General features: G+C 56.9%; 2 protein-coding genes across 3 annotated transcripts in view; one reads left to right on the top strand and one right to left on the bottom strand.

The window, feature by feature from the left end:
• The window catches only part of LOC112121115 (folate receptor alpha-like), a 9,475-nt gene extending 7,437 nt beyond the window's left edge, over positions 1–2,038 (top strand). The window contains exons 5-6 of one of the 2 annotated variants that reach the window (XM_029914279.1): positions 446–733; positions 814–2,038. In XM_029914279.1, coding sequence (XP_029770139.1) covers positions 446–720 — 275 coding nt within the window. In that variant the 3' untranslated portion in view covers positions 721–733; positions 814–2,038. Of the gene's footprint in view, positions 1–445; positions 734–809 lie in introns of both variants that reach the window. The other variant, XM_026646114.1, reaches the window with a different exon arrangement.
• Positions 2,039–6,865: 4,827 nt separating this feature from the next.
• Positions 6,866–14,243, bottom strand: LOC113405181 (folate receptor alpha-like). The gene is made up of 4 exons (XM_026646118.1): positions 14,106–14,243; positions 10,297–10,485; positions 9,361–9,496; positions 6,866–7,140 (listed from the first exon to the last, which is right to left on the bottom strand). Exons 1-4 carry the CDS (start codon positions 14,241–14,243, stop codon positions 6,866–6,868), a joined length of 738 nt encoding a protein of 245 aa, XP_026501903.1.
• Between the last annotated feature and the right edge of the window lie 812 nt (positions 14,244–15,055).

The following is a 15,055-nucleotide window of genomic DNA, read 5'->3' as shown; positions in this document are numbered from 1 at the left end:
AGGACGCCGGGGGTGCAGGGCCCTGAGTCCCCCCATACTCCGTGACAGTCTGGTCTTGGAGTCAATGAATGTTGTGTTAGCAGAACTCCCTAGGAGAAGGATCAAGGTGCACTGGTGCAGCTCTGGGAGGAAGCCAGCCCCAGCACTTCTAGGTGTCTCATTCTTACTAGCACTAAACCGTCCATCTTTCTTGCTCAGACAAAAGCAAGTCCCTCCAGCCCAGAGGGGTGAGAGCCCAGGCAGCCCCTCTAGGATAAATCCAGGAGGTGAGTGACGTGGCTACAAGCCCGTGAACTTCACCTCACAGGGAAGGACTGTTTCTCCCACGTGCCAGCTGGGCCGTTGCCAGCTCAGCCAGTACCCTGGGACCCCAGAGATGGGGAAGGCTGGCTAGATGGAGTCCAGCCACAGCTTGCTCATTGCCGCCCTCTCTCCCCCTCTCCAGGGACCAACCGGTGCCCCCGCGGCTCCATATGCCAGCCATTCAAGTATGTCTTCCCCCGGCCGGCGGACCTGTGCGAGAAGATCTGGTCCAACTCGTACAAATACACCACGGAGCACCGGGGTGGCGGGCGCTGCATCCAGATGTGGTTTGACCCTGCCAATGGAAATCCCAACGTGGCCGTGGCCAAGTACTACGCCCAGAACGGGAGAGATGCCTCTCCTGCGCCGCGGGCTGTCCTGCTGCTGCTGCCGGCTGCGCTCCTGTCCCTGCTCTGAGCATCTGGAAGCTGCTAGTCCTCGGGTCTTGTAATAGCAGGGCTTGGTGGCCGGCTGAAAGCACCCTAGGTATGGCCTCTGATTCCGGCAGCTCCACTGGCTTATACAGGAAATATTTCTTCTCTAGGCACGGGGTGTGTTCACCCTGCAGCCCTGCCTTGGGCTCTGGCCAGCAGATGATTCAGGAATCCATCCGGCTGCTTCTAACCCGGACAAGACTCAATAGAACCAGATTATCCCCATCCTCTCCTGCCCTTGAACGTCCCTCACTCCATGGTTTTATTGTCTCAGTGTTCTCCTGCCACGCTCCTCTCTTCCAGCGGGCTCTGGGGGGAGATCCCTCCATGCACTGTGTCCCTGGGGATCTGAGCTCTGTAACATGCAGTGACTCACTGGCTGGGTGCACTTCCTCTGTTGGGTACCAGAGCCGGGCAGGTCCTCTCTAACGATGGTGCCCGCAGTCATCTGGGTGCCTGTGCCCCTCAGCCCTCCATCGACAGGATTGGCCACTGTCTTTGCATTTGAATGTGCAGAGGGGGAGAAACCCCAAAGGGAAGACAGCAAATATTTGGGGCTGGGCGGCGGAGAGGAGGGTGCAGGGGAAAGGCATTGGGGCGCCTTGGGGGATGAGAATTGCAAGGAGAACAAGGCTTTTGGACCCTCTCATCCAGCCTTGCTCTGTCTCCTTCCCTGCCACCCTGCGCCCCCTGGAAATACAGGTGTCTCCTCCCCTGGCTCGCAGCCTGCCCTGGTGTCTCCGCTTCAGCCCATGAGACCATCCTCTCTGTGGCTTTGGGTGGGGGGGGGGGTGACTTGAGCACAGAGGCATCACCACCCCTATCCTTGCCTACCTTGCTGCTGGTTCTGCTGTGTGATTGGGTCTCTCCCTCCTCCTGTGCCGCTGCTCCAATTCCTCTTCTGTCCGAGCTTCCCCATCCTGCGCCAAGCTCCCGGAGGGGCTCGGTTCCCGGCCCTGCTCTGGCAGAAGACTAACTGGACGTGCTGCCCAGCGTGGCCGCAGGCAGTGCCTGGCCAGAGCCAGCGTCAGAGTCTCTGCGCCCCGTGGTGACTGACTGGGCTCTGACCCGCTCTGGGCCACTGCATGGTAGCTGCGTTGCTATGGCAGCGCTGGCTGCAGACACCAAGAGTTCCTACAGCCCGTAGAACCGGAGCAATGCTTGGGAACACAGTCCTGCCCCCCTGCTGGCCACCACGGGCCAGCCAGACTCCCCGGGGACCACCATGGGGTGTTGCTGGAAATCTGAGCCCCTCTAGCTTGTGTCTGTGACTCTGGAGAAATAAACTCTCCCAGCCCTGCTCTCTGTGCTCGTCTCTTCCTTGATACACAGACACTTGCTGCTGCTTGCTTCCCAGTGATGCAGACACAGCTGGGCCCAGCCAGAGGTACCAGCTGGCTTGGAGTTAGACCCCTCTGTCTAAACTGAGCGAGAGTGGGCTGCTGGGCCAGTGTGGAGTTGGTTCAAACACTGCCCATAACTACTGTTAGCAGGGACCACATGCATGACTAACAGTCCAGGGGTCCTCTGGAAACCAGCCTCTCTGTGCTTTGGCTTTAGATGAGTGTCTGGTTAATGCCGACTTCTGCAGGATTCTCTCCCGTTTAGGGGCCCTGCTCCCCTATGCACCCACAACTGTCCTGGAACATGCCTGCACAATGCTAAACCCATGAACTAGGTGGGGTTTTTTTTTAAGCCAAGGGCAAGTAACACGCCCCCCGCCCCCGAGCCAATGTAAACACAAACCGAGCTGGGTAAAGGAAGCCCCTGCCTTCTCCGGTGACACGTTCTAATTCAGTGGTCCCCAATCTTTTTTTGTCTGGCGGGCGCCAGACGATGAGCCACAGAGGACCGTGGCGGCGGACAAGCATCCGCCGAAATGCCGCCAACAAGCGGCAACGTCAACAGGCATCACTGCCGAAATGCTGCCGACAAGCAGCGTCATCCAGAGGCGTCGCTGCCGAAAATCGGCAGCATTTCGGCGGCAACACATCTGGATGACGCTGTTTCTCGGCGGCATTTCGGCGGATGCTCATCCGCCGGCCAGTACGCAGGCGTACTTAGACATCCCGGCGCCCGCAGGCACCGCGTTGGGGACCCCTGTTCTAATCCAATGGAATAAAGTAGGTCATAGATTCAAATCCATAAGGGTAGCATGTGATCATCCAGGCTCACCTCCTGTACAGCCCAGGCCAGAGACCTGCCCCCCAGTAATCCCCAGAGAAGATATTTTAGAAGAACAGCCAGTCTGGATTTTAAAATTGCCAGTGACGGAGAATCCACCACACCCCTTGGGAAATGAATCCAATGGTTAAATACTCTCCCCGTTTAAAACCGTGTAGCTTCTCTCCAGTCGGGCCTTGTCTGCTGGGGTAGGCACTGCCCCCCACAGCTATGGCACAGTAGCTCCTGGGTGCATACTCCATTCCAGAATCACTACTCCGCTCCCCAAGTGGAGTCATTATTCTGGAGTGAAGTCGCTGTATGTCAGTGTAGTGCCTACCAAGGGAGTTGTTTGGGAATAGCTGTGTGAGTCAGCTTTCCCCCCTTACTCAGGAGCTGTGCCTCATGCAGTTCTGAGCTTGAGCTAAACAGTCTTGGGCTGGGCTGTGCCGGGCATGACCCAGGTTAGCAGCGGAGGCTCACTGATGAAGCCGGCTCCGCGGAGTGGACGGATCTTTGCTCCCCGCTACACAGGGCACCCCTGACCCATACCCTCCTCCTGGTGCCCGGGCATCCGCTCACCCTCCCGCAGCCGGGTGGAGAATTAGCTGAGCGAGCAAAGCTGTGGTAGCCTCGGAACGAAACGAGCCAGAGCCGGATCCAGGGACACCCATCACCTGCCCATCCCCACCTGGCCCCGCTCGCTGGGGAAGCCAGTCAGCTCCGGTAGCTGGAGCCAAGTCCCCATGAAAGTTGCACGGGGCAGGGAGAGGGGAGGTTGATTTGAACAATATGCCAAGGCCCCTGGGGTGAGTGAGGGCAGCCAGGCTGGGGGCAGGATGCCAGGCCCAGAGGGGTGGGGTGAGGGCAGTGTAACATACAGGGAGAGCCTGGCATGTGGCTTGTGCTGAGCAGAGGGGTCAGGGGGCAGGAGCCAACCTTGGCCTCGCTAGTGGATCGATAGAGGCCCACTGTAACCCGCTCGTCTGACCCCCTGTCTAATGCCGGCCAGGGCGCATCCCGGAGTAATTCCTGTCTGAGCGACAGCCGAGCTTGTAGGAAACCAGCCCCTCGGGATTTAAAACAGCACCAGGGATGGAGAATCCACCATGCTCCATGGAAAGTGATTCCACTGGTTAATTATTCTCACCGCTCAACACTGACATCTTAATTCCAGTCAAATTTTGTCCAGCAGCGGGGACACCCAGGAGTCTCCTTTAAGCCTGACTACAGGCAGGGCTAAGACCCAAACCGGTGGGGGCAGGAGAGGATGCCCGGGCTACACACCTGCATTCCCGTGTCTGTTTTCTCAGAGATCTGTAACTGTCTTGTGCTTTCTCAGGCCTTGTCTACCCCGGGAACTAGTGGGCAGGGCTGCTCCTGAACAGCTGTGGGGACAAGGCCTGAGAGCAAAGGCCCTTTGCAGAGCCCACGGGCTGCTTGTTGTAACTGGCACAGGGGCAGAGCAGGAAGAAGGGGCACTAAGGACAGAGCAGGGCCTAGGGAATGGGACCCCATAGGCCAGCTGCCCAAGAAGAGGCATTAGACAGGGAGCCTGCAGCCCGGGCCCATGCCTGAGCCACCAGAACTCAGAGCAACACCGGGAGCCAGGGGGCTTGGAAGCACCTGGGCCTGCAGGGTTGGGTCCAGTATCAGAGTCTGGTGACTGGCCACAGGTGGCCCCACCCAGCGCTTGGACAGCTGCAGACAGTAGCATTGCTGGGCCTGGCGCCCGTGCCCCATCCCACATGCCAGTTCCCAGGAGTCTCCCCAGGGCTTTGTGCTCCTCCCTGCCAGCAGCTCCCCGTCTCCCCCCAGTCTCGGTTATGTCTCTTCCCTCCCCAGTGCCCTCAGCCAGCACTAACCCAGCATCACTCATTCCAGCCGTGGGAAACCAGGTTCCTAGTAGCCAGCCCCTGGTCATCATTGCTAGTTCAGCTGAGAGCACGGCTTACTGCTGCCAGGTCCTCTCTACTGCCCCACAGCAGTAACTACACCACTCCCACCCCACCCCTTAGCACTGGAGTCAGGCCAACCGTAACCCCCAGCATAGACAGCACAAGGTCAACATAGCCACTGCCCCCGGGGGAGGGGGGATGAGTGAAGCCAAGGGGAGAAGCTCTCCCAGCTGTGGGGTAGCAGCATCCTTAAAGACCCACAGCTGTACTGGGGGGGGGGGGGGGAAAAAAAAAAAAAACTGTGCTGCTGCAGGTGAAGACAAGCCCTGAGAGCATCCTTCAGGACCAGGGAAAGCTGGAGGTCAGTAGTTCATACCAGTCATGTGGCTAGCATAGGACTAGGCCCTGCCTCTTCCCACAGAGGGTCCCCATGCGAGCTACACAGCCCGGGTGCAGGGTAGGACAGAACATCTGCCAACATGAAGTTTTGTCAAGATCTGCCTGGACACAGCTTCTGTTAGAAAGGGTTGGTGTGACAGTCTCTGATCAGAGCCACCCTGCTGCCCCCCTCCTGCCACAGCTCCTTGGTAAAGAACCAGCCCTTTTGACCTTTCCGTTCAAAGAACAGCAGAACAAGCTGTGCCCCCACTAGACAAGGGCTGAGCTGGTCTATTGCACATCCTTAGTCACCCCCCCGGACTCTGAATACAGCTCAGCTGGCAGTCAGGGATGAGACCTGTCCCTCCCCAGTGCCCAGTTGATGGGTGTAGCATTGTACCTGCCTGATGTGGCAGGAGAGCGGTGGGTGGGGATGTGAGCGAGGGGAGCCAGGTGGAGCGAGTTCCCAGCACCAGGCAGGAGAGGATGCTGCCGCTGTCTGCATCGCCCAGACCCTGCTCTGTAGGCGAAGCATTCAGAGCCCCATGTGGGGGGCTAGCAGAGGCTGGAGCCAGGCCCCCATGCAGTGATCATGCTCTACCCCACAGCCACTGGACAAAGGTACCCACCTGCCAGGCAACCCGAGAGCCCTGAGGAGCCTCTGGCTGGGCCCACTTCTAGCTTTGCAGCCCTGGGGACTGAGCCGAAGGACGTTTCTATCAAGGAGGAGACAGGCACAGAGCAGGGCTGGGACAGTTTATTTTGCCAGATTCTCTCACAAACTGGGAGGTCTCAGCTCCAGACGGTTCCCACCTGCAGCTCAGGGTTACAAGGGTGGGGAGGGCAGGACAGCGAGCCCAGGCATTGCTCTGGTGCTAGGGGCTGGCCCTGCTCATTTGGTCGGCAGCCAGCGTTGGGAGCAGGGCGTGTAGCCACAGATAGTCCTGGAGTGGGTTAGAGGCCAGGCAGTCACCACCGGGCAGAGCAGGAGTCTGGAGCCAGACAAGAGCTAGAGCTGGGAGCATCCTGCCAAGCCAGGCAGCGCTTCCCATTCACCCTGTGCTGAGAGCCAAGCTGGGAAACCAGACCCTGCCCAGAGCCAGGCAGGCCAGAGGGGGTGGGGGGCTCTGACAGCAAGTGCATCTGTTCCAGACAGCAGAACCCTGCAGCTAGGAGCATAAGGGGGGGTGTGTGTGGCTGCACAATTGGGTCACCCTTAAAGGGCAGGGTGTAGTTTTGGGGGGCTGGAGCCCCCTGTGAGTGTCCAATCTGCTGAAGCAGAGACACCAGGGCAGGCTGTGAGCCAGGGGAGGGGACACCTGTATTTCCAGGGAGCACAGGATGGCAGGGATCAGACAAGGGAGCGAGGTAGCTGACAGAATAAATACACCCAGCCAGTGAGTCACTGCATGTTACAGAGCTCAGATGCCCAGGAACATGGAGGGATCTCCCCCCAGAGCCTGCTGGGATTGAGGAGTGTGGCAGGAGAACACAGAGGGACAGTCACGGGGGGCAGGGGGGACGACTAGTCTGGTTCTATCGTGTTGTGTCAGGGTTAGCAGTAGCCAGACAGAATCTGGAATCTGCTGGCCAGAGCCCAAAACAGGGCTGCAGGGCAAACACACCCTGTGCCCCAAGCAGAAATATTTCCTGTATAAACCACTGGGGCTGCCAGAGGCTTCTGGATGCTCAGAGCAGGGACAGGAGAGCAGCTGGCAGCAGCAGCAGGACAGCCCGCGGTGCAGGAGAGGCGTCTCCCCCGTTCTGGGCGTAGTACTTGGCCACGGCCACGTTGGGGTTCCCGTTGGCAGGGTCGAACCACATCTGGATGCAGCGCCCGCCGCCCTGGTGCTCCGTGGTGTATTTGTACGAGTTGGACCAGATCTTCTCACACAGGTCCGCCGGCCGGGGAAAGACATACTTGAATGGCTGGCATATGGAGCCGCGGGGGCACCGGTTGGTCCCTGGGGAGGGAGAGAGAGAGAGAGAGAGGGCGGCAGTGAGCAAGCTGTGGCTGGACTCCATCTAGCCAGCCTTCCCCATCTCTCACTGCTAGACATCCGCCAGTCCCAGGCTACTGGCTGAGCTGGCAACGGCCCAGCTGGCTTGTGGGAGAAACTCCTTCCCTGTGAGGTGAAGTTCACGGGCTTGTAGCCATGTCACTCACCTCCTGGATTTATCCCTGGCTGGCACCCTGATGGGCTGGAGAGACAGATGGAGGCTAGTAATAATGAGGAACCTGCTACCCAGGGGAGCCCAGCTGGGTTCCCGCCCCATCTCTGCCAATGCACCTTGATCCTTCTAGGCCCTCCATCACCCCAGGGTCTATAGCATAATTTATCCTCATGAACTTCTGAGGTAGGGCAGTGCTCTTCTCCCCAGTACACACATGGGAAACTGAGGCACAGAGACTAAATTAAGGTCACGCAGTGAATCTATGGAAGATCAGTGCTAGCCAATACAGGAGCCCAACACTTTGCAGAGCTGCCTTCAGCCTTGGCACTAGCTAATTGAGAGCTTGTCAAAGGCAAAAATCTATCCAAGCTAGGTCCCAGTACAGGTAGCTTCATGAGCCACTGGGATAGAACCCAGTGTGCAAGAGACTAACAGAACAGAGACACCAAGCCAAGGAAGAGTTACAAACTGGTGGGTTGGGGCTTAGCCATGTGTGGAGAGTTTAGTAACTTGTAAAGCCACGCTGGACATGTAGTTAGTTTAAAATCAGTGGCTCTCAACCTTTTGACAGGGGTACAGTCATCTGGAGAGTCTGATTTGCTTCATGTACCTCCAAGCATCATTTCACTTAAAAAAGTGCTTGCTTACCAAATCAGACAAATACACAAGTGTCACAGCACACTTAAAAATTGACTCATTTTTACCAGACAATTATAAAAATCAATTGGAATATAAATCTATACTATACACTGAAAGGCAAGTACAATAGACCAGTATAAACAAGTCATGGTCTGAAGTTTTAGTTTATACCAACTTCACCAGTGCTTTTTATGTAGCCTGTTGTAAAACTAAATGAGTTGATGTACCCCCAAGATGACCTCTGCATGCCCCCAGGGGTACATGTGCCCCGGTTTGAGAACCACTGGTTTAACCCCACGATTCCTCCACACACCTTCTGCTAAGGTGGACATGTTGCATAAAACAAGAAAAGTGACATTCCTACCCACTCCTGCAAAGCCAGATGGTATTTCACCAGGGTCTTTAGAAGGAACCACTAGGGTGATCCAGTCTGACCCCCTGCCAAGGTGCAGGATTGGTTTTGACCAGACATTTGGCTTGGTTTGCTCATTTGGCCTCCTGCACATTTGAGAGCCGCAAATCATTGTCAGACAGTGGCCACCCTCTCCAGTCAATAGCAGGGAACTGAAGCAGATCGAGTCACAGGCTCCAAGCACTGGGCCATCCTTCCTCTGGGCATCATCTGACACCACCACTCCAGCCTCTAGGCTCCGAACCCCATTCACTCTTCCGAGCCCCATTCACAGCATGGATCTCGGAGTCCAAGTCTCCTGCCAGCTCCTTCTGCACATCACTGGGGAGCCCCATTTTACCCTCCCCAGCTCTGTCCCTGAGACTCCACTGCTGTGGCCACCTCCAGGACCAGGACCCCCTTTGGAGGCAGGGGATACTGGTGAGCAGAGACTGGCATTGCCACAACTCTGTAGAGGGGCACCACACACCCAGTCGCCTTGGGGAGGAAGACCCCAGAACCGCACAGCCACCTGCTGAGCAGTTCTGCTCACCCAGGAGGCAGATTTCCTGGCCTCTGCTCCAGCATGGGCACCATTGCCACAGCTGAAGATGGCCCAGGTTCACTGGACACTATGTTCAGTCCAGGGGACGACCCACTCCCCCAGTCTGACCCAAACCAGGGACAGGGCAGAGAATAGAGGAGACTACAGGCTTCAGCCCCTCACTTCCAGGGTGCTCCTCTCACGAGCCCCACACCCAGGGTCCATAGCTAGTCAGAGGGCTGCTGCCATCAAGGGGCAGGGAGAGATGGGAGCCCCTCCTCCATCTCCTGGGCCTCCAAACCAGCCCTGAACCTGTACAGCAAGGTCTGATCCCTCCCCATCCCGCCCCCCCCACCCCCCGCCCCCAGGCTGCAGCAGCCTGGCTCCACCCTGCAGCCCAGAGTGGGGTGGGTTTGCTCTCAGCAGCTCACTGACCTGTGGTCCAGTTCCAGCCCTTGTGCCAGTTCTCTCTGCAGGTGACTGCGTCCTTGCAGGCCTCCCACCACAGGTCACAGTCCTCCTTGCACAGCGGCACGTTGAGGATCCTCTCCCGGCGCCAGCTATTATCCACCTGCCAGGACACAGGGCTGTGAGCATCAGGGGGCAGCTCTGGGCTCCCCCTAGGGACAACATCAGCCTCCCCAGGGAGTAGGGTCAGAGACATGCTCTCCCCCACCCCCAATCTAGCTCCACTGAATGGAGCCAGTGCGGGTCTCAGCAGAACCAGGCCCAGTCCCCAGGGGAAGGGAGTTCCTGAGCAGCAGTATCCCCAGCCCAACAGGTGTCCCACGCAGCCCACCCAGGCGATGGGCAGGCCAGCTCCGTGTCCGGGGAACAGATCCTGGATTTATTGCAGAGCCCTGCTCAGGAGCAGCGTCCGCGATCTTAGCTGTTGCCTTCCCAGCAACCACGCTGCATGAACCCACCACACCCCAGGACAGAGGCAGCGTCAGTCCCACCGAGAGACCAGCCAAGCTGGGGGCATTCCCCAGAGCTCAGCATTGGGGCCAGGCTCTCTGGAGTCCTAGACAGCAGGGGGGGATGGCAGGGCCCCAGGGGCACTGCCTGGGGAGGGAAGGAAAAGGAGCCGTTCAGTGCAGCCTCCCAACCTCAGGACACTTTGCAGGGATCGTCCTGCCCACATGCAATGGGCCCTGGCTGGATACGGGGACACCAGCTGCCAGTGGAGAATTGAACCTGGGGCCTTTGGCACAGAAAGCACAAGCCTGGACGGCTCAAGCTGAAGGAGCAACTCCGTGTGGTGCTTGAGAGAGTGAACTGCTAGGACCTGCCACTAGAGGGAGCCGTGAGTACATGCACTAAGCCAGCCTTCTCTCCCACCACCAGTGCCCAGCCCCAACGCCCCCTGACCTGGTCGATCCAGGGCCCCAGGTTGGGCGAGCACTCGTACAGACACGTGTCCTGGATGAAGTGCTGCTTGCACTTCTCTGGCATCACCCCGCAGTGGTTCCAGTTGAAGTTGTACAGGTAGGACTGGTCCTGGTGAGCCCCTGTGCTGGTCTCGGCCGTGCAGCAGGCATGGTCTTTCCAAGGGGCACACTGCGAACACAGCGAGAGACGGGTACGCAGGGGACTGGCAGCTCGCCCTGGGGGGCAGACAGGATGCGGTGGATGCAACCACATCACCAGCCTCCAGTGGTGCCTAGTGGGACTGCTCTGGTATCAGAGCACTGGTAGGGCCATGGCTAAGGACCAAGGATTGAAGGGCAGAGATGCTTTTTTGCAGAGTGCTTGAGATCTGTAAGACTACAAAATGCTGTGAAGTGGGGAAGCTACAGACTGGGGGCAGGAGGGGCAGCCACTGAGCTGATAAATGATGTTTGATTAGGGCCTCCAGATCTATCCCCCTCCCCCAATTGTGATCTCCTCTGTGGGATGCTGGGTAAGTGGGGATGGGGGGGGGGGGAAGGTGCAAAGAGGAGACAGACTGAATTCATCCAAATGAAAAAGCCTCCGAGTGACAAGGCACCACTTCAACATGAGCCTTGAGTTAAGAAACATGGGACTAGAAATCTGAACTGAATTAGTTCATTAAGAACACATGTAACTGGTGAGCAAAGTGAGGGGATGGGCTACACTGGCCCAGCACTCCTTTTGGGGGGAGGGGGGGAGGTGTCAAAAAGCCCAGCACCCCTTTTGGTCTAGAGAAAAAAGGCAGACCATGCAAGGACTTTGGGAGGAAGATCAGACCGACTGCTGGCTGGGAGAGGGGGGGAAAAAGGAAAGGACGGACATGGCTGCCTCCCCCACCATCTCCTGCAATCCACTGGGACACCTTCCTCATCCTGATCCCAGGAGATGCTCTTACCAGCCTGGGCTAGACAGCGAAACCCACCTGACATCGCCACCTTCACTGGCTCCAGCTCACTCCTGGCCACCGAAGGGGATGAGAGACTTTGGTTCCTGCCGTCACCTGCTCCACTCCCCACCACATCATTTTCTTCCCTCACCTTCAGTCTGCTTTCCTACCCTACTCCCCTCCCATGTGCCTTCTGTTTAATAAGAGTCTAGCTTTTCCCACCAAGCCTGTATCCTGCAGCACTGCTGGGAGCCTGTGACCAGAAAGGCAGCACCTGGTTCAGATGCAGATTTGCCAGGGTTTGGAGCAGCTGATCAGACCATGTGCTGGGGCTGTTTCTCCAGCAGTGAGGTTGCAGAGAGGATAGGCAGCACCAGACACAGAAGCTGCATAGCCGATCTTCTCTGGTCTTTTTTCTGCCCCTGTTTGTGTTGGTCTGGTTTTGTCTTCTAGGAAGTGGGCTCAGACTTAACAGTGCCAGATTATTTCTAATAATGCCTCTTTCCCCACAAGACTGTTACCACCATCTCCTAGCTGCCAGACAGCTGCATGTGTGGGGGTGGGCGGGGGGTGTAGGGGTCTCTGCACACTGCTACACACAGGCACCACCCTGCAGCTCCCATTAGCCGCAGTTCCCAGCCAATGGGAGCTGTGGAGTCGGCGCTCAGGGCAGGGGCAGCATGTGGAGACCCCCTCCCAGGGGCCGCAGGGACGGAATGGCCGCTTCCAGGAGCGGCATGGAACGAGGCTGGGCAGGAAGCCTGCCTTCACTCCACTGCGCTGCCGGGGGTCCCTGGGTCCTTTTAAGTCACCCAGGCCCCTGGACAATCTTCCCCATTCGCCCCCCCACTGTTGGCAGGCCTGCCTGCTTTTGACAAACTCTACAGCGAAAAGGGAATGGGAACAAGGAATGTTGTCAAAGTTACAGCCTTACTCAACACGGTGTTTCAAGTTAGGTTTGCCACCCATCCAGTTTTCATCCAGACAGTCCAGGTTTCGGCTTAGGTGTGAAATGGCACCTGGACAAGCCCTGATGTCTGTTTTCTTTGATTGGCGGGGGGGGGAAGCAGAGAAGGGGCAGGGCCTCAGTTACCAGATGTTAGAAATGTGGCAACCCTCTGTTAGATGGAATGTACTGTTTCAATTAGCTATTAATAAGATGTTTTTAAAATACTGAAGTGAATCACTGACTTTAAACTGAAATTCAAAATGGAGTACATGAACTCTAACTTTGAACTCCATCTTTGAGAGGGGACTTATTTACTACACAGACTCTAGCTTAAACCAGTCAGAACCGGTTTTTCCCGCCAAGTCCAACCCTCAGTGTTCCATCACCTCAGAACTCTTCCCGCCAAAAAAAGGCTTTATAAGGTCTTGTTCAGCGCCTGCGCAGGGCTGTCCATTCCAGCGACAGTTCGTACACGGTCGGGTCTTCGCAGAGCTCCAGAGCGGAGATCGAAGAACAACATCTATCCCGTAGTGTGTTTGAGGAAGAGGAGTCCTGTCATCGTCATTCCTATATCCTGCATTTCCTGGTGTCCATCATCCCAGAGGGTCTCCTCGCCAGCGACGAGATCTATCCGTCGTCTGGACTCCCCAGTGTTCCTCCTCAAGGACTCTAAATCAGTCCAAGGGTTGTAGGTCCTGGGCATCACGCCTGTACGTGACATCTGCTGCATCAGAGCAATAGGAGAAAGGTTTCCGTGTTGGGGTATTGTTTATTGTTTTGTAGAATCCCACAGGAGGGTTTATGGGCCTGAGCTCCAAGCTCTCAGAGTCAGTCACTGATCCACTATTTTACTGATTCATGGTTTTGCTGTTTCACAGTGTTATTCTTGCATTTCTCCCCCCCCCCCTTCTCCCTAGTTTTTCTGTACCTTTTATCCCTAATACACTTACCTTTATTTGCACCATATTATCTTGTCTTTTCTTTATTTTATTATATTTTATGGGTAGCTAAATCCACCGGTGACAGACACGGAAGGGAGCCGAGTCTGCAGCTTCTGAGAAAAGGGGCTTTCCCTGTTATATCTTCCCTCTACCATCTCTCTAGTATTTCCTTTGAAGCGTTACCTTCTTCCCCTTGAGGTAACACCTCTTTCAAATGCTCCAGCTGTCTTCCTCCTCCCCCCCCCTCCATCTTTAACAAAGAGAGATGGATATCCGTAATGGTGGCCGTTGCCATGGTCCTAAGCAGGCTGAGGTGTTTGTACTCAGAACCCCAACCCACATTCAAAACACTGAGCTAGACAGTGACAGGGTGAGGTTAACACCTTGGATACCTGGGCCTGTATATGATGGAAACCACTTCAAGTCAGGGGGTGCTGCAGAACCAGCCCTGCACCCCTAATTCCAGTACCTGTGTTAACACCTTTGCTACTTGGGCCAGTTTAGTCTAGTGAAATTAACAGGGACATAGCCAAGTCCGCCCACAGAATCAGTGGCAGAGCTAGGACAGCAACCCAGGAGTCCTGGCTCCCCGGCCCTCTGCCCCAGTCCGAGACCTTCCCTAGGGCACCAGCAAGGGACAGGCCTCTTTTCAGAAGGATGAAGTAGCCCGGTTTGCATGGCTTACTTCGCTGCTGCCAGAGAGCTGGTCTCATTGCCAGCCTAAGGACGCTGGCATCACGACCCTGCCTTTCTCAGCCTCCTAGGGCTGTGAGAGAAACCCCCAATCCTTGGTGCGTTGCCAACACCTCCAGCTCCCTGCACGGCAGTCCTCCATAGCCCCAGAGAACCCGGCGTAAGGAACCAGCCTGCACTGGAAGGGACGGCAGGCCCAGGTGACTCAGTTACTCCTCACCCAAAGCTCCAAGTGGTCAGGGATGGGACTGAGGTGTCAGTAGGACAAGACCCGTACCTGGCCATGCAGCGCCCCCTCCGGGCCTGGCTTGGTTTTGTGGTGCTTGGCGTCCATGCACACGTTCAGCACAGATTCCTTCGCAGCATTGGCCACGCAGGCAGCCAAGAGCCCCAGCACGGCCCACCGCGCTGCCATCTCCCTGCGACCAGAGCAAGGGGGAAGTAGGGTGGAAGAGAAGACAAGTTAGTGCAGCTGCCGAGATGTGGCCTGGCTGCCTTCATTAGAATGGGGGCATAGCTCCGAGCGCACAAAGGGGATCCCCAGCCAAGAGCATCCATGCTGGCCTGCTACCGTGACTGGTGCTCTGCAGAGACCCAGGAGAGAGACCACAAAGCCTCCTGCTCTACGGGAGCTTTTGCCCTCAAACCAGCCCACCTAGGCAACCTGGGGCAGGCACTTCCCCAAACCCCGACCCCAGGGTGACTGCTTTGCCTTGCAAGGGGCTCTGAACAGAGCTCCCAATGGCTCGCCTCAGAGTGGGCTAGTTTCCATCCTAGCTAGGAGCTCCCCTCCACCCTACAGCCACCCATGGGTGCATTCATGCCACACCCTTTGTATTAGCCAATGATACAGAGCCAGACACTGGTTGCCTCATCTGAGCTTTATCCAGAGAGTCGGCAATGGCCACTGAGCTTGACCCTGGCCAGCCAACACCACTAACCCCACCAGCAGGCTTCCGTGCTGGAACCATAGCATGAGATGAGACCCATTGGGTTGTATTCCCCCCCTCCTTTGTTAGGTCTGTGGTCCTCCAACGGGGAGTCTGAGGAGGCTAGGTTACAGCCAGCCCTGTCTGGTTACTTCCAGTCAGCTGGGGCAGGGTGGACCGACTGGCCAGTTACACACTAGCCGAACGTTAGGCTGCCTGGATCACAGGCTGCAAGAGCAGACTCACAGCCCACCAACACTTGGTCACAGGTAGGGTTACCATATTCAAACATTTAAAA

This window comes from Terrapene carolina, unplaced genomic scaffold (genome assembly GCF_002925995.2).
Source record: "Terrapene carolina triunguis isolate 2854851 unplaced genomic scaffold, T_m_triunguis-2.0 Scaffold34060, whole genome shotgun sequence".
NCBI lineage: Eukaryota > Metazoa > Chordata > Testudines > Emydidae > Terrapene > Terrapene triunguis.
The sequence above is the reverse complement of the archived record's forward strand: the minus strand, read 5'-3'. Positions and strand labels throughout refer to the sequence as shown.

What these genes read in the sequence shown, in the direction of transcription:
- LOC113405181 (XM_026646118.1), bottom strand. Translation starts at nt 14,243, where the DNA reads ATGGCAGCGCGGTGGGCCGTGCTGGGGCTCTTGGCTGCCTGCGTGGCC. An exon ending in AGGGGGCGCTGCATGGCCAG is followed by an intron (nt 10,486 to 14,105) that starts GTACGGGTCTTG and finishes CTGTGTTCGCAG; the next exon opens with TGTGCCCCTTGGAAAGACCA. An exon ending in TGGGGCCCTGGATCGACCAG is followed by an intron (nt 9,497 to 10,296) that starts GTCAGGGGGCGT and finishes GTGTCCTGGCAG; the next exon opens with GTGGATAATAGCTGGCGCCG.